The 23,013-nt window shown below is 41.0% G+C and overlaps 1 protein-coding gene across 5 annotated transcripts in view; it reads left to right on the top strand.

Annotated features, from left to right (window-relative positions):
- The window catches only part of JADE3 (jade family PHD finger 3), a 102,269-nt gene that overhangs the window by 70,046 nt on the left and 9,210 nt on the right, over positions 1–23,013 (top strand). For all 5 annotated transcript variants that reach the window (XM_079764939.1, XM_079764938.1, XM_079764940.1 and 2 more), the window contains 5 exons: positions 967–1,124; positions 10,299–10,489; positions 13,396–13,607; positions 19,226–19,393; positions 21,940–22,056. In XM_079764939.1, coding sequence (XP_079621065.1) covers positions 967–1,124; positions 10,299–10,489; positions 13,396–13,607; positions 19,226–19,393; positions 21,940–22,056 — 846 coding nt within the window. The remainder of the gene's footprint in view (positions 1–966; positions 1,125–10,298; positions 10,490–13,395; positions 13,608–19,225; positions 19,394–21,939; positions 22,057–23,013) is intronic.

The following is a 23,013-nucleotide window of genomic DNA, read 5'->3' as shown; positions in this document are numbered from 1 at the left end:
AAAGGCAAAATCACAAAGTTGACGTGCCACCGCCACTGAAGTCATGCTTCCAGGCTGGTGGGCACATCGCTGTGCCCCTTAGTCACCTGGGGCCCTGGCAGCTGAGGATAATAGCACCTCAGAGTTGAGCTGGATCCACATTCCCTTATTGTCACTACCTAGTTGTGCTTGGGGTGCAGAAAATGAACTATAGCGAATCTCTTCGTTTCCTCAATCTAATCACAAGAGAACATCACACAAACCCAAATTGTAGGGACAGTCTATTAAATACATGACCAGTATTCTTCAAAAGCCAAGGTCAGGAAAGACTGAGAAACTGTCACAAATTGGAGGATACTAAGGAAACATAACAACTAATTGCAATGTGGGATCCTGATTGAATTCTGGAACAGAAAGACATGGGGGAGGTGGGATTAGTAAAATTTTAATAAGGTCTGTAGATTAATAGTATTGTAACAACGTGAATTTTCTCGTTTAGGTAATTATATGCTTGTTATATATGATGTTAACATTAAAAGAGACTATGTGAAGGGTGGATGGGAGCTTTGTACTATTTTTGTAACTTTTCTGTAAGTCTAAAATTATTTCTGAGTAAATAATAAAAAAATAAGGTAATGACTAAACAAAAAATTGTACGTTATCAGAGGGATACTTGTTGCTTAATTTTAGAGAGTTAAGGGTGGTTTGTTTTATATAAACTGTTTTATTTAGAGTAACCTGTATTGTTCATTTAAATTCAAGGAACGCAAGAAAATAATTCAGAATTGAACCCTTTGTTTACTCTTTATTAAATCCAGAGCAAACTGGCTTCCCTGTCAATACTTCGAACCTCTTCCAAATAGGAGTTGATCTGGCCATTTAGGAAGTTAGAAATATCTCTCTTGTTGAAGTGTAGAGTTGGTGGGTCTTTTTAAAATAACATTAAATGTTTTTAGTTCATTCATGCTGTGTGCAATGTCTTCCCAGGTGTTCCGGAAGGATCTCATCAGTGCCATGAAGCTGTCGGATTCTCACCACATTAATCCTGACAGCTATTACCTCTTTACTGATACATGGAAAGAAGAATGGGAAAAGGGAGTCCAGGTACCAGCCAATCCAGACACACTTCCGCAGCCTACCCTCAGGTATTTGCATGCTTGCATCTTTGACTTAGGGAATGAATGTTCTTATGTTTATCTGTGTGCTGCTTGGGGAGAGACGTTAAGTGGCTAATTACACATTTATAATACAAAGTCACATACCATGTTCACCAGTTCACTCAGACCAGTGGCAGAGTATACCAGGCTAGGATAGGTTAGTAGTTGAAGTCAAGGTCATTTATTTACAGATAAAATATGTGCCCATTTACAGGATAAAACTATTTGATGTCCAATCCTGGCATGTGATAAGATTTTGGAAACCAGGATTTCCTGGTCTGACTCAACAATCAGTAGCATTTATTAGTCTTTATTAGAGCATTAATAACATAACCCCATAATAACCCTATTAATACATAACCCCATGATAACTTGTTTCATTATAGAAGGACCTTATAGTGATAACATCGATAAATAGAAGGCCAAAACACTGAGGGTTTGTAAAATGCATGAACACAAATGAAAGGGGATGGCTGTAACAGTTGGGTTGACTGTAAGCACATAACCTTCATTTGCAAAGACTTGAGAAGGAAGTGGAAGTGGAAGAGGGTTTTGGTTTTGTGGAAAGAGGAGAGGGCTTTTCTGCCAGAGGAAGTAGTAAGTTCAACTCCTCAAGAGTACTGACTGGTTTTGGGAGCCACTTTTACTGGTCTTTGTGTTCCCAGTGCTTTGCAGAAAGGCTGGCATGAAACAAAATCTATACTTACAATAGGGTAATATGTAAATTGGTCAGGACGCCATCACATAATGACCAATCAGCAGGAGGTCAGGGCAGCGAGCTACAAGCAGCGGGAGAGCTATCAGCAACAGAGAGCTACAGGAGGGCGGGGCAGCAAGCTACGTGCGGTGGAGAGCTATGAGCGGCGGTGGGCGGGTTTGCCAGCTGAGGCAAGTGGCAGTGAACTACTTCCGCATGGATTCAGGCACAGGGCCACTAGTGCTTGGTATAAGTTTGAGTGAGTGAGTGAATGAGTGAGCGAGCGAGCGAGCGAGTGAGTGAGCAATGGAAGAGAGGGAAGGAAAGGAAAGGAAAGGAGATAGCAACAGATAACGGGGTTGGTGGGACCTCTTGGATACTGTGAGAAATTATACATCTCATAGGTTCATAAAGGGCAGAAATCACGCCCTTGAATTTCATTTCCTAGTGGTAATGAGGGCACCGCCGCCTCCGGTGGGGTCAGTGGAGGAGGCCACACAGGGAGCAGTAGTAAGGTATCAGTGGAGGCTGCATGGGGACCCAGAACTCCCAGCCTCTCCCAGCGGTAGCCGAGAGTCCCTACCCCTTGGATGTCAACAGACATTTGTTTTGAAAAAAATTTTAAGGGTCACCCTAGTCAGTTTGGCTCAGCGAATAGAGCATCAGCCTGCGGACTGAAAGGTCCCGGGTTCGATTCTGGTCAAGGGCACATGCCCAGGTTGTGGGCTTGACCAGTAGGGGGCGGGCAGGAGGCAGCCGATCAGTGATTCTCTCTCATCATTGATGTTTCTATCTCTCTCTCTTTCCTTTCCCCTCTGAAATCAATAAAAATATTTTTTAAAAAAAATTTTAAGGATCACTGAACAATCATAACTTTCTCCATTGATTATTAAGGTTGCTTTCACAATTTCAGCTGCACAGTCATTTTTACAGTACCATACCACTGTGCAAAAGCAAGGACACTTGTAATATGTAATGACAGCAGATCAGTAGTTTTTTGGAAGGGGACAGTGGAGCAGGAGGGCACAAGGAAACTTTAATTATCTTGGTTGTAGTGTTGGTTGCAGAGATATATATATATATATATATATATATATATATATATATATATATACATACATACATATATGCCAAAACTTATTTATTTGTACATTTAAAATATATGCAGTTTCATGTATGTCATTTATACCCCACTAATATTATACACACTCATTATATGTATATAAACTGTAAATTACAAATAAAGGAGTATATAGGTAGGTAAGAAAATGTGATTTACAACACATAAGAAAGACACAACAGCATGGCTCAGTGGTTGAGCATCGACCTATGAACAGGAGGTCATGGTTCAAACCGGTCAGGGCGCCACCTGGGTTGCGGGCTCGATCCCTAGTGGGGGACATGCAGGAGGTAGCTGATCAGTGATTCTCATCATTGATGTTTCTATCTCTCTCTCTCTTTCCCTTCCTCTCTGAAATCAATTATATATATATAATTTTAAAAAGACAACAAGATGTGACTATAGGCTACCTAACATCAGAAACCCTACTAGTCAAATAGTGGGTTTTCAATACACAGTTTTTATTATAAGAAGAATAAGACAAAGGAAGCAAATTGGAAAATGGGTAGATGTTGGGAAAGAAAATTCGTGACAAACCAAAAGATATTATGGTGAGAAAAACAAAGATGGAGATAGGAGGGGAAGGGCATAAAAACAAGAAAGATTAAGGAGTAATAGCAAATAAGAAGGGCTGAGCCATCCATTCTAACCACCTGCCTTTCCTATACTGAAAGTAAAAAGATTTTTTTCACTTGATTGAAAAAGTGTAGTGCTAAGTAAACATACATTACAACTAATGAGTGGCATTGTAAATCAAAATAGAAAAGTAGTAGGTAGGAGGGCTTCGCTAAGTTCCACGTTTGTCACATGATAAATGTGCTGCTTGATTTTTTTAAAAGATTTTTCAAAAATGAGATAATTTATATATATATTTTGTCAAGATAGAATTCACATACCATAAAATTCAATCTTTTAAATTGTATGGTGGTTTTCAGTATACTCACAGAGTCATGAAACTATCACCACTGTGTAATTCCAGTTTGGAGGCAAGAAGTCCAAGATCAAGTTGCCACCAGGCTTGGTGTCCAGTGAAGCCTCTCATCCTGATTGTAGACAGCTGCCTTCTCTCTGCATCCTCACATGGCCTTCCCCTTGTGTGCATGCAGCGAGAGAGAGAGAGAGAGGGGGGGGGGGGAGGGAGGAAGGAAGGAAGGAAGGGGGGCAGGGAAGGGAGGGATGGATGGATACATCTGCTATCCCTTCTTTTTTTTTCCTCCTCTTATAAGGACAACAGCCCTATCGGATTAGGTCCCCACCCTTGTAACCTCACTTAACCTTTGTCTCCTTATAGGCCCCATGTCCAAATTCAGTCACACTGGGAGTTAGGGCTTCAGCATATGAATTTGTGGAGGACACAATTCAGTCCATAACAACCACTTATCTACTTTCTGTCTCTATGGATTTGCCTATTCTGGACATCTCATATAATGGAATCGTACAATCATCTGTGGCCTTTTGAGTCTGACTTCTTTTTTTAAATATATTTTTATTGATTTTTAGAGAAGAAGGGAGAGGGATAGAGAGAGAGAAAAATCAATGAGAGAGAGACATAGATCGACTGCAGGCCCCTGTAGCCACGAGGAATCTTTGAAACTAAGTTCAACAAATAAAGATGGTGTTGACTCCCATTACATGTTTTTAGCTAGACTGGATGATTTCATTGCTAGTTAGTAACAGACAAGCTTCAGGAAGTTTCTGTTAGGTTTTCATTTGTCTATTTAAACTAGTTTCTATTGCAATAAGGTTCCAATAGAAGGAAAACAGTGTTTCATGTTTGGTTGAAAGGAAGTGTGCATCATAAGTTGTATGACGCACAAGTGGCTGATGATGTATTTACCACGTATGTGTTTGTATGTTTTTAAAATTGTAGATGAATAATTGACTTAATGTCAAAAGAAAAATAATCAGAATACAAAGCATTAACTGTATAGTATACTAGTATGTGCTTATACTGGTATACTCATACATATGCACATATAAATAAATGGGAACCTTCTTAATTTTTTTCACTTAACAATATATCGGCATATACTTTGGAGTCAGTAATGATACTGAAAAGGGAATGAGTAGATTTTCAGGCAGGCCCCTATTTCTCGCTGGAATGTAAAAGTTGTACTCACTGAGTTATGGGCAGCTGTACTTGTTTCACTAAAACTCCAAACTCAAACATATAACCACCAGTTCAACATTTCCTCTTCGATATCCAGTAGACATTTCAGACTTAAACATCCCAAACTGAACTACTGATCTTCTTCCCAAACTAGTTCCACATTTAACGGAAGGTAGATCCGTCCTTTCAGAAAGACTGCTTTTTTAAAGTCTTTTGGGCTAAAATTCTTAGAGTCATCTTTGATTCTTCATTACCTGATACCCCATATTCAGTACTAAAGGCAATCCTCTCGTTTTACTTTCAAAAGATAATGTAGGTTTCATATAGAAAGTCAAGGGAAGAACAGCCCCCAGTCAAAAAGGAACACACGCCCGCCTCCCACTGCTGTATTTCGTCATCATGCCTCTCTTCCCCTCTCTCCTTGCCCCCCGCTTCCCACAGCTCCTTCCTCATTCCATTTTAGGCAGCAGCAGTCTACCATCTTGCTTCCCATTGTGAGAATGCAGTGCAGAGTACAAAGCACTGCCATACACACGTTTATCTTACTTAAAGTTTAAAGCAGTCCTTTGGCAATTTTTCCATACTATTGCCGTATAAATTGTTTTTCCAGTCACTGTTGCTCCCAAACTTAGCAGCATCAAGCAGCTATGTTATCATATTCATGGATTCTGGGGTTGGGAATTCAGACAGGGGACAGGGGGGTGGCTTATCTCTGCTCTACAATGTCTATGACCTCATCTTAGGAAGACTTAAAGTTTGAGGGTGACTTAGCAGCTGGGGACTGGAATCATCTGCAGGCTTATTCACTCGCATGTCCGTCACCTGGGTTGGCATGATGGGAAGATTGCACGTGGCCTCTTCATGTGGTTTGGCTTCCACACAGCATGACAACCTCAGCATAGGCAGACTTTTTACAAGCTCGGGGCTCCACATACACGTGTTCCAGCAAGCAAGGTGGAAACCGTATTCCCTTTTAAGACGCAGCCTAGCAATTCTCCTAGCATCACTTCCGCCGTATTGTGTTGGTGAAAACAGCCACAAGCCCTCCCAGATTCAGAGGGGGCGGAAGAGGGAACAGACTTTACCGCTTGATGCGGAAGTGGCAAAATCACATTGTAGAAGGGCATGTGAGATTTTGAAAACACAATCTGTCACAGAGGTTGTAATTAATTGTCCTGTTGAATAGATGAGGCATGAAGTCTGGTAGAGAAGCAGGCAGCCCGGAGTGCCAAGATTAGCAAGGGGCATCTTGGGAAACTACTAGAGATATTACTGCAAGGGGCTCCTATTTAGTTAGCTTTTAAAACATGTATTTCCAGCCTTTAAAACCATGGCATTATGATAGCTGTGCAATAGCTGTGCTGTTCGACAGATGATTCTAATTCGCTCATTAGGAAATGAAGCATAGTCTCTAAATACAAAATACTTACGTAGATCAACTGAAGCCACACTGAGGACTTACTGTACGTAAGACACCAGAAGAGACCACATGTCAGCTTAGAGTGACTGCAGCTTCCTTGTCCTGCCTCCTCGGTGTCAGAGCAGTGTTCATATGGGCCAGAGGTGGCAGGTAGCGGCCTGTCCTAGGAGCAGGTGGGCGGGCCTCCATCCTGTGGGGCTAAGCAGGTGTGGTTGTGGGTCCTCTCACCAAACATCAGTTATCAAGGTCACTGAAATGTTCATTCACACCCAAGCATCCTAATTGAGAACTGCACCGGCTACATCATGCTAACAAAATTGCTCTGACCTCTAGGCTTGTGCGCTTGTGCTGATTTGGTCAGTGGTTTGGTGACCATTCAGAGAGTGCCTCCAGTACCTAGTATATAGTAGCCAGAGAAGAAAATCCCCTGGGGATAATCCTGATATTTCTTCCAGCTATAGCAATGTTATATGTACTTGATATTAAAGTTCCATTTTTTTAAATTCCAAAATAATATTTTTTCACTAATTCTCATAGACTTTCCCCTCTATCATTATACATACAAGAATTTCTCCTTGTGACTGTGTATTAACTTGACCTTTTACCCACGCATTTCCTTGCCTTTGGTGTTAACTGGTTTGGTCTATAATCTTTTTATTGTCATATACTCCGTTCTTAGAGTCAGACCTTATTAATTACATCTGAAAATACACATATGAAAAGACGAGTGAGATAACATCATTTGTTATCATGATTATAAATTTTGCATTGAAGTATAATATATACACAGAAAAGTAACCAAAGTATAACTGTATAACTCAATGAATTTTCGTGAATTAAATACACTCATTTAACTGCCACCTAGATGAAGAAATAGAACAGTACCAACAGCCTAGAAGCCCTCCTCTGTTCCTGCCCACTAACGGACCTCCGCACATAGGTGATCATTTTGCCAGTTTTTGAACTTCATATTGGTCATCATTGTGCTTGTGAGATTCACCCACGCTGTTGCATGCAACTGATCATTACGTTTCACTTCCATGTCATGTTCCATTGTGTGAATAGCCCACATTTTATGTTTCCATTCTGCTCTTGATGGATATTTGGGTTGCTTCCAGTTTCCGGCTATTATGAAAAATGCTAATATGGACACTTGCTTCATCTCTTGGTAGACGTGTGTTTACTTTTTTGTTAAGTATATCCCTAGGAATGGGTTTGCCAGGTCATAGGGTATGTATATGCTCAGCTATCATATCAGCTGCCAAATGGTTTACCAAAGTGTTGTCCCAGTTCACACTAGCACCAGCGGTGTGTGAGAGGTCTGTCTGCTCCCCTTCCTTATGAGCACAGGATTGTCAGCTTTGGGTCAGTCTTCCAGTCTAGCCATTCTGGTAGGTAATAGCGATTGATTTCAATTTGCATTTTTGTGATAACGAATGAGGTTGAGAGCCCTTATTTGTCAAGTATCTAATCAAGTTTTTTTGCCCAGTTTTTCATGGGGCTATCTGTCTTTTCCTGATTGAGTTGTAGAGGTTTGTTATATACAGGATGGGGCAAAAGGAGGTTTACAGTTTTGAGTACGCAAAACACAAAGTTTATTCTTGTATTATTTGCTTCACCCTGTATAGTTGATAAAAAGAGGTTTTCCAGTTTCTTCCTTTATGGGTTGATGGCTTTTGTCTTATTTAAAGTATCATTGCCTATCCCAAAGTTAAAAAGATATTCCCGTTTTTTTCCAGAAGCTTAATAAACATATTAGTTTAATTTTAAAACACAGTCTGCCTCATTTCACATAAAATGTGAGACGATTGAGATGAATAGTTATCAAATATTCTGCCTCTTAGAAAAAGCTGAATCTTGAAAAAAATGAGATATTCTATAATTACCTCATATGCCACGCACCACAAATGCACAGTATGTTTAATCTCAGTCTCTGGAGCATTCACATGCTTGTCTCGTCCTTTTCCGTTGGGCTGGTTTCAGTTGGAAGCAGGCCTCTGACAGCAGTTTCCAAATTTTTAGCTTCAATTAATATTCTGAGGTTCTGCTTTTTTCCTCAAATACTTGTTCCCTTTGGCTTTAATAACTCTCTATGGTAGGAAAATTAACATAGACAAATGTGTGTAGTTACCAACTTTATTCAACATCTATTATTTGGAATCATAAGCTTTTGGAAGGATGCTTAGGAGGAAATATTTACTCTGTATTTACAGAGTGGACTTGGCCTGTATATATTTATATGTCTTCCTATGAACACATTTATGTTTATGAATCTACCTACGTATATAGTAACTCTAGAATAAAGAAACTGGCCCCAGACAAACAATTTTCATTATTTCGTGATGACATACATATCTATTTCTTTCTTCTCTTTTTTTTTAGATGGCCCACCCTGTTCTTTAAAATTGCCAGTGAATAATCATTCAGATTTCCTCTTGGTTATATTTTCTGATGCTTCATGCATACCTAGGACATCAGTTGTAGAATAGGTCATTGGTATGAGAAACTTCTATTTGTTCCCTTGCTTGATTTACTTGCCTTGGGCTCTTAAGTGTTAGAAAGGGTAAGGGGAAATACGGATTTGCTCTGGCTACTGAAAAAGTTGATGGAAGAACAGGAATCTTTACTCCCATCATGTAGCCCTGGCTCAGACTTCCAGTCACTATCATTTATGGCTGAGAAATACCTTAAGTTTGTGTATGTCCACAGCCTCTTGACTTTAACTCATCTACACAAATAGTGAAGAGAGTAAATATAACAGCAATAACAATGACATTATTTTTTAATTTATTGGGGTAACATTGGTTAATAAAATTATATAGGTTTCTGGTATACAATTCTATAATACATCATCTGAGGAGCATTACGCTAACTGAAATAAGCTAGTCAGAAAAGGACAAGTACCATATGATTTCACTCATATGTGGAATCTAATGAACAAAATAAACAAACAAAATAGACTCAGACTCATAAACAGAGAGCAGACTGACAGCTGTCAGAGGGGGTAGGGGTGGAAAAGGTGAAGGGATTAAATGAATAAATAAAAAAATTCTTAGACAACAGTATGGGGAGGTAGAAGAGAGTATGGGGGGATAAATGATGATGGAAGGAGACTTGACTTGGGGTGGTGAACAATGACATTGAACCTTTATTTTTTACTATACACTATACTAAGCACTTTATATATTTTATTTCATATACTCACCATAAGAGCCCTAAAAGTTTGATATCATTTTATCATAATTTATGATTATCACCCTTATTTTTTAGCTAAGGAAACTGAACCGTGTAGAAATGAATTGCCCAAGATCGCCATATAAGTGAGTGGCAGGGAAAAAAACAGGCTTATGTGAATCTGTAGGCCGCACTCTTTACCACCATCCTGTATTGCCTCCATGGCAGAAAAGCACGAGCTTAAATATGTCTTCGGTATGGAATCTGGCTGTGCCTCTGTGCAAATGTCACTTCCTCAGTTTCCCCTTCTAAATAAACTTGGTGGCCATTGCACCAAGAACACAAAATGCAACATCTTATCAGGATGAATGGTACTAGGGACCAGGGAGCCATGAGGATAAATGAAGCATTTCATCAGCAGTCAGTGTTCAGAGATGAAAAAAACGGGATTTGTAGAACCATTTGCTTTCTAGAAAGGGATCTGCCATTCCTCCCAGTGGGCAGAGCAGGAGATTTCCATGGGGTAGAAAGGGAGAGCACTGAGCTCCGCTCTATGGCCTGAGTCCCTTTGGGCGCATCGGTCAGTGCCTGCCATCTGTCATTTGTTGATTTTTATTAGTGTCTTTCTTTTGCTTTTCTAGGATTATCGCCGATAAGGTCAAGGATGTTCTGTTTACCCGCCCCCGGAAGTACATCCATTGCTCCATGCCAGAGAACTCGGAGCTTGGCTATGTCAACATCAGGGAGCAGGCGGCGTCTGTGTGCCGATATGACCTGGACGACATGGATATGTTCTGGCTCCAGTCGCTCAATGAAGAACTTGCACAAATGGGTAAGTTGTTTTCTCACAACTAAGTTGTTCCTTGATTCGACATGTGATCTTTTTTTAAAGTTGTCAGAACCACTGAAAGTGCTTTCATCTTGTGGCTTCCTTTCTTTGCTGGCCTTTTTGTTTCTTTTCTCCTTGATTTTTATCTTCATGAGGCATAACTAGAAATGCTTAAATATATTGAAATCGAGCAATAACATTTAAATTGGACCTTTTCTTCCCTTCTCCATGGAGAATAGCGCAGATCAGGGCTGGCATGTGGGTTTCACAAGGCTGTTTCCCAGTTCTGAGTGAGCGTGATCATGGCTGGCTGGTGATTGGGTTTCTGGTTGAGAAGGATTCTGAGACTGGTTCCTCACTCAACCCTGAAAAGCACTCAAATCACTGAACGGGGCTCAGGTCGTGGCCCCTCTCCCACCTCCTCCCAATGGAGAGAAGCTCCAGCTTCAGCGTGAACACCACCACAACTGACAATTTGACGTGACCACGACACCTTAATACAAATCTTGTCCTTTTGCTGCTCAGAATAAGAATGACAGGCCTAGAGGGGGGAGAGATCAACCAAAGGACTTGTGTGCATGCATATGAGCCTAACCAATGCTTAAGTTCAACAGAGGGTTGGGGCATCCATGGGGAGGGGTGTGGGATGGGAATGGGGGGATGAGGACAAATATGTGACACCTTAATCAATAAAGAAATTTAAAAAAAAAAAAAAAGAATGACAGGCCTAAGGCAAAACATGCCCAAAACAGTCATGAGCTACCTCCAGCGAGTTCTCGAGTTCTCGTGCAATTCTCAAAAATAAAATGAAGCAAAAATAAAACTTGGAAGTAAGCATAAAAATAATTTCAGAGAGGCTGTCTACCACACTGTGCCATCCCAGCAATTCTGGGAAATCCTAGGCTGAAAGGACGCTCACTTCATACTTACACACAACTCTTTCTTACCCTTTCTTACCTGTCTTCAACCCAAGCAGTGTTTAAGGTCCGAGTGGTCCTGTGGGACTGGGGGTGCTTTTTCATTCCTCCGTGTGAGATACAGTGAAGGGTGCATTTGATTTCATTTTTGTTTGCATCACATTTGTTCATTTTCTTCCCTCCATCCTCCTTTTTTCTTTCTTCTCTCCTTCCTTCCTTCCTTCCTTCCTTCCTTCCTTCCTTCCGTCCGTCCGTCCGTCCGTCCTTCCTTTCTTCCTTTCTTCCTTCCTTCCTTCCAAATGCATGTGAAAAATAAATTAAAATTGTATTAACCCAGTTTGGCATAATGGTGGTACTTATTCTACCAGTAACCAATACTTACTCCTTCCTTCTTAAAACTCTTTGTTTTATGTCTTTTCTTACTCTGCCTTCTGAGAGGAGGGGAGGGTAATTTAGGGTGGAGACCATGAAGAGAAGAAAATGAAAGACAGACAGAGGGAAAATCAGAGTGGAGGGCGTAATCAACTGGATTGACAGCTCGATGTGCGGTGTTTATGAACATATAACACCCATGTGCATTACAGCGGTACAGGGCTGCCTTCGCCATGACATCACCCTATAACAAGGTCCCTTTGGGATTTTGCACTTAATTCCCTTTGGATGAGTTTGTTTAAATAAGCTTTTTTATTTAGGTATAGTTTTAGATTTACAGAAAAGTTGTACATTTAATACAGTTACTGTGTACCCCTCACACAGTTTCTGTTTCCCCTAATGTTAACATCTCACTTTACCAAGGCACATTTGTCAAAGCTGAGAAACTAACACAGGTACATCACTGTTAACTAAATTCCAGGCTTTGTTGGGATGCCACCAGCTTTTTTTTACTAATGGCCTTTTTCTGTTCCAGGATCCATCCCATCCAGGATACCACACTGTAATTAGGCTTGGATGAGATTTAAAGAATTGCCTTATCTCAAGCATTCCTCTAGGGTGAATGATATTGTAGTGAGGCTAATAAGAGCTTAAAACAAACTTTTGAAAACAACATTAAATTAAGCATTTTTTGGCTCAGATTAAGGAATTTTAAAAATTGAGTGCTTACTACAGACCACCAGGCACTATACTAAGCAGGGTATTAGTATTACTTCATCTCAGCCTCAGAAGAAATCAGTGAGTTCGGCATAATCTTTATTCTACAGATAAGAAAACTAAGCCCTCAAGAGGATACATAGCTTGTCAAAGTTTACATAACCAATATGCGGTCAAGTTGGAATTTGAATTCAAGTGCTCTTATAACCAGACACTGTAACTCTTTCACTCTAGAAAAAAATGTGTAATTTATCTTGGCTGAAAAAAATGAACTACCTGGGTAGGTTTTTCATTTTATAAGTAGTTACAACATTAAAAGGTAGTTTATGTGGAATTTCAGAGTTTTTAGGATATTTTATATTACAAATGTAGTACAATACTTGGGTAAATTTGTTTGGATCATTTTGAGAATTATTTCTAGTATAATCACATGTACAGTACCTAGAATTTTCTTTTATGACTTAATACCTTTTTAATGAAAATGTCCTTATTTAGTCATTAGATGTGCTCATTGGGACTAATTTGCTAGTGCTGATTTATATGTAAATAGTTATGTGATTCTAACTATTTTCTTATGCTACAAGTTAACGTGTTCAAAATGACAAAGCTCACTGAAAGTCCTCCCTCACTGGAATAAGAGAAAACACAGAGAGATTTAGGAAGAGTCTGGCTAGGATTTCGATAGAAAATTTAGAAGGGTCAGTGATATTTCTTACAAGGAACATGGTGAAATATATTTCTCCTTCATGTGTTAAGCACTAATATGTGAAGAGAGGTAAGCATTAGCGTAGCTCTACTAAAGGGTTCTTTGACATCTCCTCACCCCTGCACCGGGCTCACCGTGGGTGATTTGGGAACGACAGCTGGCTGGCGAGCTGATTGGTTGCTTGTATTTCTGTGCAGGCTGCGAGCCAATTGATGAAAATCTAATGGAAAAGGCAGTCGAAGTCCTGGAACGTCAGTGCCACGAAAATATGAAACATGCCATTGCTACAGAGGAAGGGCTGGGCATAGAGTATGACGAAGATGTGATCTGTGATGTGTGCCGGTCTCCTGACAGTGAAGACGGGAATGACATGGTGTTCTGCGATAAGTGTAACATCTGTGTGCACCAGGTCAGTGGGAGTGGAGGCCACCGCCTCCCCATGGGCAGCCTTGCTGGAGCTCAGTCATCACCTCCAGCACCCATATCTGGGTGGCAGCTTGCATTTAAGGGAGAAAATAAAAATTTGGCCTCGCCGTTCTTCAGCAATTCCTTTAGGAACAATACTTACTATGATCCCAAGGTGACTTAAAGTTTCACCCCAGGGGTTTAAACCCAGGTCTTTATTAGGTCGCTTCCTGCCCACGCCGTTGAGATTGCCTTGTTCGATACTTTCCCAGTCCCCCGGGGAGTCTTGCTGCCCACTGCCTGGACTCTCGCCTCTGCCTTCAGATCCCTGCTACATCCCCAGGTTACACCCATGGCCAGTAACCTTGGGGGTTTACACTCCCAGGAAGCTAGGTCCACTCCACTTTTAAAGATCGTAGAACCTAAAGGCTGTAAAAGACTGTCCCACTCCTCAATTTTACAAGTAATACCAGGAGAAGGAAGTGACTTTACCCAAGCTCTTATAGCTAGTTATTTGTCATTCTTTCTACCACACTGCCTTTTCAGTTAATGATGATGATGACGTTAACATTCTTTTCAGCTTTTTCCTGTTCTTCCTCTACAAGCCCTGTGCTCCAGCAAAATAAGGTGACTCAAGGGAGCACCTTATTCCTGACACTGTCCAGTCTCCATGTTTCAGCCACACCCCAATTTAAAATGCCTTCTCCCACTTGCAGCTGTCAAAGAAATCTGCATATCTTCCAAGATCTAGTTCAAATTCTTCCTTGAACTCCTCTATCCTAAGTGATTTTTCGTTCTTGTGTGTTTCATTAATTTGTCTAGCATATAGGTACGCAGCACCATCCATGCACCAGGACTGGGCTGCATACTGAAGACACAGTCAGCCCAGCTGGTGTGGCTCAGTGGTTGAGCATTGACCCATGAACTAGGAGGTCACGGTTCGATTCCCGGTCAGGGCACGTGCCCGGGTTGCGGGCTCGATCCCCCAGTAGGAAGCATAAAAGGGGCAACTGATCAATGTTTCTCTCTCTTCATTGATGTTTCTCTCTCTCCTTCTGAAAAATCAACAAAAACATTATAACAAAAACAGTCAGTGATGAAGAGGAAGACACGATCTTCACCCCCAGGAAGAGCCGAGTCTGGTGGAGGGACTACAAGGAAAATGCCCTCCAGCATATGTGGCAGATGTTTTGTAGACAGAAGTCTGTGCTGCTGTGGGAGCGTATAGGAGGGGTGGGGGTCAGGGACAACTTCCAGGCATCCCAGCTGAATCCTAATGGCCAAAAGGAGATGCCAGATAAAACAGCAGCACATGTTCAGGCAGAGAGGGGACGTGTTCACACGGGACAGTGAGAGAGCAAAGCACGTTGGAGGCAACTCTGAGCAGTTCAGAACTGCGTATGGTGGCGGGTGGAGCAGGGAAAGCACAGAGTGAGGGTAGAGAGGGACACGTGAAGGGCCTTCTCTCACAAACTACGCAGCCTCAGTTTTGTCCTGTCGACGCTGAAGGATAGGATTTGTATTTTAGATCATTCTGGCTACAAAATGTGTAAAATGATTCCATAACAGGTGATAAAAACCTGTTAAGACTTTATTTTAATCTAACCTTCTGTGTTAGAAGGTACTCAAAATTATTCTGTGACCAATTGGGTCTTTTTCTTCATTTTACTTGTGTCCTTTGAATACTGAATTTTAAAATTTATCTTCACTCTACCAGTTATTGCTATTTATATTACACCCTTAGAGAGAAAATCTTTACCATGTAAGTATGAACTTAAGTATTTGACCATACAAGTTCACAGTCCCTTCTCTGCATTTCCAAAATTTTAAAGCTCTGAAACTATAAATTTTTTGCTTAAGTTTGGCACCAAAACTAATTTAGGTAGAGGCAATAGTAGAAGTCACCCAATATGAGGCTATTTATAGTCTTTATCTTATTTCGTGTAGCCATATATTTTTAGAGAAAGGTTCATGTATTTGGTTATATGGTACTGCCCCTGGTCCCATTGGGGAGTTAGGTAATATACCATGTATGTACTCTATTACTTTCCTAAGATCTGAGCAGTCCTGCATTTCCTAATTTTTCTCACTTTAGGGTTTTCAGATAAATGATTGTGGGTCTGTAGTAAGCTTGACGGGAATAGTGCAAAGGTCATCTTTACATATTTTCGGTTTGTGCTTCACAGTTGGGATAAAATATTAAGGAATTGTTTTGGGGTTCTTTGACTAACAATGAAATGTAGCATAATAATTCTCCTCGAGAGTATTTTGTTTGTTTTGAAAACATCCAGTGATGACTGTAAATGATGCCCTTTCATCACATAGAAAAAGATGACAGTAACACCCGACCAGGCCTTGCAGAGTGTAAGCTGGTATGTATTGACGCTGGATGTTGTGCCACATAAAGTTTCATATAAAAAAGATTCTTCCATAGTGAGAATATTCACTCGAGTTGGGTTAGAGCTCCCTCTGTTGACGGAAAAGTAACGTAAAATGATTTGGAAGTTTTTGGTTACTCAACAGAAGCATGAACATCTATATATTTAGTAAACATAATTTTGCCTCTGTACTGCCACCATATTATGTCAAGTGTTTGTTCCTCTGTACCTGTAATACACTTATGGTCAGTACTTTAGAAGAGAGATTTGCATCAATAGACTTCAGATTTTAGCAATGAACTTGAAGTTTTTTCATTAAAACTATGAAAATTGAGATCATTCCAAGTCCCTTTATATGTTCCATTGTCTGCTTCTTAGCCCAGGTATTGAATACTCAGACTGAGACCTAAATTAATTGCCTGAAGGTACATGCTCATAGTTTTTTATATCTGTTATGTACTAGTATATCATGTTTGGCAGAGTTTATGCCCCTGAAATTATACTGAAAATATATGTTCATGTACGTGTGCAGTTTTCTCAAGAGAGTCCACAGCTTTCGTCATTTGTGGTCCAGAAAAAGTTGAGGACCACTGCTATGAAATAAAGGCTTCTATGATCCTGTGGCCATGAGTAAGTGTACACAAGGCCCAGTAAATGATTTTCTACCCAATAGAATGGCCAGCAGATAAAGGTGCTCCTCGAACCAGCACTGGTTTTGGGCTTTCTTCTGCTGGAAGAGGCTCTGCTTAAGGAAAGAAGCTTGCTTTACTTTCCTGATGATCTTTCCAGGCCTCAGAGAAAGAAAAGATGTAAAAGTTAAGAACCCTATATGCCCTGCTGTGGGTGAGAGCAGGCTGGTTGGAGTCCAGCTTCAGTTCTTGAGCTAAATTAATTTGTTCTTCCAAACCACCAACTCGGGCTTTGCAGAGAGAGAGAGCATTTGAGATAAATTGATGATAAAGGACCTACCTCCAGTGACCTTAAAAGCTCACTGAGGAGATGAAGCGTAATAGCCTAAGGAGAGGAGACTACGTGACACAGACTACGTAGCTGGTGAGGGAAACTACAGAGGCAAGGGCGGGGATCAAGAGGCGAGGAGCAGCAGGCTGTAAAGCAGGGTCCAGCCAACGTGTTCTTTGAAGAGCCAGATAGTAAACATTCTAGACTTTGAGGGCCACATACAGTTGCTGTTACATTTTTTTTTAAAACATCCCTTTTAAAATATGAAAACTATTCTCAGTGTGTTTGGCTTTACAAGACAGGCCTTGAGTAGTTTGCCCAACCTCTGGTTTAGAGGGGGTGAGGGTAAGAGCAGAAGGAATTTCTAGAGGGTTTGTTGCTGTGCAATGGTATGATATCAGTGTTTTGTTTTGTGTGGTTTTTTAATATATTTTATTGATTTTTCACAGAGAGGAAGGGAGAGGGATAGAGAGCCAGAAACAATGATGAGAGAGAAACATCGATCAGCTGCCTCCTGCACACCCCCCACTGGGGATGTGCCCGCAACCAAGGTACATGCCCTTGACCGGAATCAAACCTGGGACCCTTCAGTCCGCAGGCCGATGCTCTATCCACTGAGCCAAACCGGTTTTGGCGATATCAGTGTTTTAATAAGAATAATCTGACAGACAAATAGAGGAAGGATTGAAGGTGTGAAGGGAGAGGAAGAGAATTCAGAAATAAATCAATCTAGACATGCATGATATGATGACTTGGATGGCGCAGTTATGGTGGGGATGGCAAGGAAGGTCAGAGTCTAGGGGTCACTCAGTAGGGCGGCCTAGCAAGCCCCAGGGACAGTAGATGAAGGAAGGTGGATAATACGAGTCCAAGGATTTGGATCCGGAAGGTGGGAAGCATGGTGATAGGGACAGAGAGTCTGGAAAAGGGCCAGTGTGGTGGGAGTGTGGCGCAGTGGTAACTGTTGTTAACTTCCGTGTGAGCCGTGGGTGAACCTCGTGGATCAGGCGCAGGACTGGAAGCTGCCATGGTGAAGCAGTCAGTAGTGGAGGCTGTGCCAGACCACACGGGAAGCCAGCTGGTCACCCAGGTTTGGTCTCTAATGGTGAGAGTAGAGCAGTAAGAGGGGGAGGATGGGCAAAATCACAGGTATCGAAAGGGAAATGTAGAATTTTCAAACTAATCTCCCTCCTCTCCCCAGTAATTCATCTATTTATTTGTCCGACTTCATTCCATAAAGGATTTGAAGCAGCTTCCAGGACTCATTATGGAGTATTGTGATTAGCCTAATATTATATTCCATTCCGGATTTATTCACAAGGCCCTTTTTCTTCAACCCAAGCACGTAATTGCTACAATTTGCTGAGTGTGTTTATGCACCAGGCACTGTTGGCTCTTTACACATCAGCTCATTTGCTCCTCAGAACTTTCACTGTAATTATTTTTAATACTTTTTTTCTTGATCACAACACTGCATGGCATGTAGAAGTTATTCCGTAAATATATGACTGACTCAACCAAAGGACTTATATGCATGCATATAAGCCTAATCAATGAACACAGACAACAGGGGGGTAAGGGCATGAATGGGGGGGTTGGGGGTAATGGGGGAATAAGGACACATATGTAATAACCATAATCAAAGAAATTATATATATATATATATATATATATATGACTGACTATAATAATCATTATAGTCAATGAAGTTAAAGTTTTTTCATTAGAACTATGAAAATTGAGATCATTCCAAGTCCCTTTGGGGAGTTAGGGAGTACATACATGGTATATTACCTAACTCCCCAATGGGCTCTTTGACTAACAATGAAATGTAGCATAATAATTCTCCTCGAGAGTATTATATATATATATATATATATATATATATATATATATATATATATATATATATGTTTATATATATATATGACAGACTATAATAATCATTGACGAAGCTTTAGAAAACTGGGGCAAAAAAGAAAAAACTATGTAATTCCCAAACTCAGATAGCAGTTGGGTAGCCTTGCTTGTGTTTCCTTCGCGTCTTACTCTGTTGTCCTTAAAGTCAGTTCTCGAACACAGACATGCTGATCCTAGAACAGATGCTAGAAGTCGCCTTTTTCCCCTGAGTGTTTTAAAATGACTGAGCTCCGGATATGAGCTGGTTTGGTCTTATTTGCCTCTTCTTCCCAAAGGGGGAGGGTGCTTTGTAACTGTACCAGAGAGCAGACAAGGACCCTGGTGAGAAGATGCTAACCGCTCTCCCCGCTTCTCCTCCCTCCAGGCTTGTTACGGCATCCTCAAGGTGCCAGAAGGCAGCTGGCTGTGCCGCTCCTGTGTCGTGGGCGTCCCTGCGCAATGTATGTTATGTCCAAAGAAAGGTGGAGCCATGAAGACCACCAAGACGGGGACTAAGTGGGCTCATGTCAGCTGTGCCCTGTGGATTCCAGAGGTAAGACCTCATCCGGGCTCCGTGGCGATGCTTTATGTCTGCCCATGTTGCTGAGGTGCTACTGCTTTAGGGTAGGGTTTCGTGAATTTTTACACGTGTGCATCTGTAACCATAACCCAGGCCAACATGTGGAACACCCCAGAAGGGTTCCTCATACCTACCTTCCAGGCCCTTTGTGGGTCCCTATTACCCAAGAGTGATTTCAGTCACTATGTTAGTTTTGTCTGTTCCCGAACTTGATGTATATAGAATCACACAGTATGCTCTTTTTCTGTCTGCCTGCCACTCTGTGTGGTAGCATCAGCATTCCTTCCTTCCTATTCCTGAGTAGTATCCCATTGTATGGCTCTGCCATGATTTCTTTATCCATTCTCCTTCCATAGACATTGGAGTTGTTTCCAGTTTTAAGCTATTAAGTGAGCAACAGCTCTTTTCACCATTGTGATAGGTGCCCGTTGATTTTTGAAGCTCTTTTTGGAACTTGGACTCAACATTTGCTTAAGACATTCTTTATTCAAAACTCCATCTCTCATTTAATCTTGTTTCTTAGTTTCTAATATTTCCTGATGCGTCATGTGCATACTAAGTTGATTAAAAAGGGCTTCTAGACATAACTTACTTCTTAGGGCTGCCCTTTTTATTAACCTTTTTGGCCATCCCACTCACATCCTCTTTCCCCCACCCCTATCCAAGCCAGCAAACTTGTCAGTTTTAACTGTAGGACAAGATAGACTGCAGAATTCGGTTCATGGTGGAGCTGATGACTCTATATCAGCAGTTTATTCTCCTTGGAAACCTTACTGGCTTTATTCTTGTTAGTGTCAGTTCCAGGCGGAGGTGTTCAACAATCGAGCTCACAGAGCTAAACTGTAAGTTCTAGATACGTACTGTAGTATTTTTAGGGATATAGAAGTCAGTATTTTCAAAGATATTTGAGTAGTGGTTCCTTTTTCTTCCTAAGAACATCCATCTTATAGACATATGAAATGAACCCTCAGGTTCCTGCCAAGGGCCATTTGGATATTTATAACATCATTCTCGGGCCATACAAAATGATCAACTCAACAATTACCCTGCCCTAACTGGTCTGGCTCAGTGGCTAGAGCGTCGGCCTGTGGACTGAAGGGTCCCAGGTTCGATTCCGGTCAAGGGCATGTACCTTGGTTGCGGGCACATCCCCAGTATGTGCAGGAGGTGGCTGATCGATGTTTCTCTCTCATCGATGTTTCTAGCTCTCTATCCCTCTCCCTTCCTCTCTGTAAAAAAAATCAATAAAGCCGAAACCGGTTTGGCTCATGGATAGAGCGTCGGCCTGCGGACTCAAGGGTCCCAGGTTCGATTCCGGTCAAGGGCATGTACCTTGGTTGCGGGCACATCGCCAGTGGGAGGTGTGCAAGAGGCAGCTGATCGATGTTTCTCTCTCATCGATGTTTCTAACTCTCTATCCCTCTCTCTTCCTCTCTGTAAAAAATCAATAAAATATATATTTTTAAAAATCAATAAAATAAAATTTTAAAAATAAAATAATAAAAATTAGCCTGCTGTATTTGGTCAAACATTTCATTAACTCACCCAAATGATTTCGCAGGCTTTATGCGGCGCGCGGGCCAGACGTTCCCCACCTCTGTCTTATGTTTTCTAATGCCAGGTTTCCACTGTCAAAGACCTCTCTGATCTTCCTGCTGTTAGTCTCTTGATGTGGGCAGAACTTGTACTAGTTTAACCATCCTTATTCAACAGTCTTTCACTTTTTAAAGTTGTGTCTGCCTTAGCAACTCATGTACATATTTGAACTTTAAAAAAAAGGAAGAGAAAACACTTGATTACCAGAAGTTGCTTGACTTCTTATTTTCTTATGGGGGGGGAAAATTCCATCTTTTTTTTATTTATTTTTCTTTTTTTCCATCTTTTTAAAAACATTTTCAGCACTCTCCCAAAGACCAATTTCACTTCGGAGCTATTTGGGCTGAGGGAGTAAAGTAAGCTAATGATAGATATGTGATTTTAAAGACTTTAGTCTACAAATGGCATTATCCTTATCCTTTCTACTTTTGTACTACAATCTCTTCCTTATACAAATTACTGTTCGTTTCCAGCAGTGTCATGCTTTGTAAGCCAAACTGAAAGGCTTGTTGCTGCCTCTGGTTTTCATCCCTAGTTGATTAAATGGAAGAAAGCACAGCCTGTGGCACCGTCTCCAACATGACAGGTGCTAGATTTTGTGAATTTCTATTCCTTTCCTTAGTAACTTTCTTTGGTTCCTAAGTAAAGTGTAGACATCTTTGATTCCCTAAGGTAACCAAGCCTAGTCTTCACTCCTGCCCTTTCATTCTATATAAAACCACTTACATTCTGGAAATGATTTAAGGTCTGAGCAGTGACTAGAGACAAGTTTTATTTATCCTTGGTCCCATAGTAACCTTAAGAGACATGGCTCGCCTCATTGTTTTGATGTTCTGAGCTTCACGTAACATCATTTGTGCTTTGTGAAAGGTACCGTGGGAATACCTCGGTGTGTCTGCCTCACGGTGGTATTTTCTCTGTAGGTCAGCATTGGTTGTCCTGAAAGGATGGAACCAATCACAAAGATCTCCCACATCCCACCCAGCCGCTGGGCCTTAGTCTGTTACTTATGCAAAGTGAAGACCGGAGCGTGCATTCAGGTAAGCCCCCATGAGAAGTGGTGGAGCGGGCTAACACCGCACCGCCAGACTCTCCCTCCCAGTGACAGCCTCCTGTCAACTTGCTCCAGGTCTGGGGTCTGCCACTCCAACAAGTAATGCCGGGTCTTGTCCTGGGAAATGTATTTAACAAACACAACCTGGACCCCAAAGGCCCTTTTAATTTTTAAAATTCATTTTTATATCTGGCAGAATTAGTTATTTCATCCTGCTTTTTTTAAAAATTGTTTCCTACTGTTAACTACAGCACGTTAACAACTATAGAGGGAAAAAAATTTTAAGGAAAACTATTCCCACGGGGTCTACTACCTTAACACATTGCCTGTTTATGTTTTCCTAAGTTCTCTCCTGGTTGCTCTCATATGTGAGCCCCTTGAGGGCCAAGGTTGTATATCATTCTTTGAATTTCCCCTAGCACGGAAGAGAGTGCCTACCCGTTATCAGTGCTCAATTAGAGTTTATTGGATAAATATATTGTATTATAGATTAGTTTGTAACATGCATTCTCCCCACTAAAAAATAAAATATTTTTCATGTTTTAATAATTATTAGTCCTTCTGTACTAGCACATTGAATTTATATCCGTTTATTAACTTATTTTTCTTAATGCAATACCTGCATTTTCCCCTTATTTTTGCTGTTTTAAAGATGATTTTTTTTTACAACAATTAGTAACTGGCAGCATGACTAAGGTAAGAAAAAAACATTTCAAGGAGAAAGAAAAGTTCATTGTGTAAAATGCTGCTGAAGTAAGAAGAGGACTACAAATTGACCCCTAAATTTAGTAGTGTGATTATTGGTAATCTGGATGAGCAGTTTAGGTGGAGTGGTGAGAGCAAAAGCTATACTGCTGGGAGTCAGGACAAAGAAGTGGACTAGGAATAGTCCAGAAAAGCGAGGGAAAGAGGTCTTTGAGATGGAAGAAATAACAACTGTGTG

Source organism: Cnephaeus nilssonii (assembly GCF_951640355.1).
Source record: "Cnephaeus nilssonii genome assembly, chromosome: X".
Lineage (NCBI taxonomy): Eukaryota > Metazoa > Chordata > Mammalia > Chiroptera > Vespertilionidae > Cnephaeus > Cnephaeus nilssonii.
The sequence above is the reverse complement of the archived record's forward strand: the minus strand, read 5'-3'. Positions and strand labels throughout refer to the sequence as shown.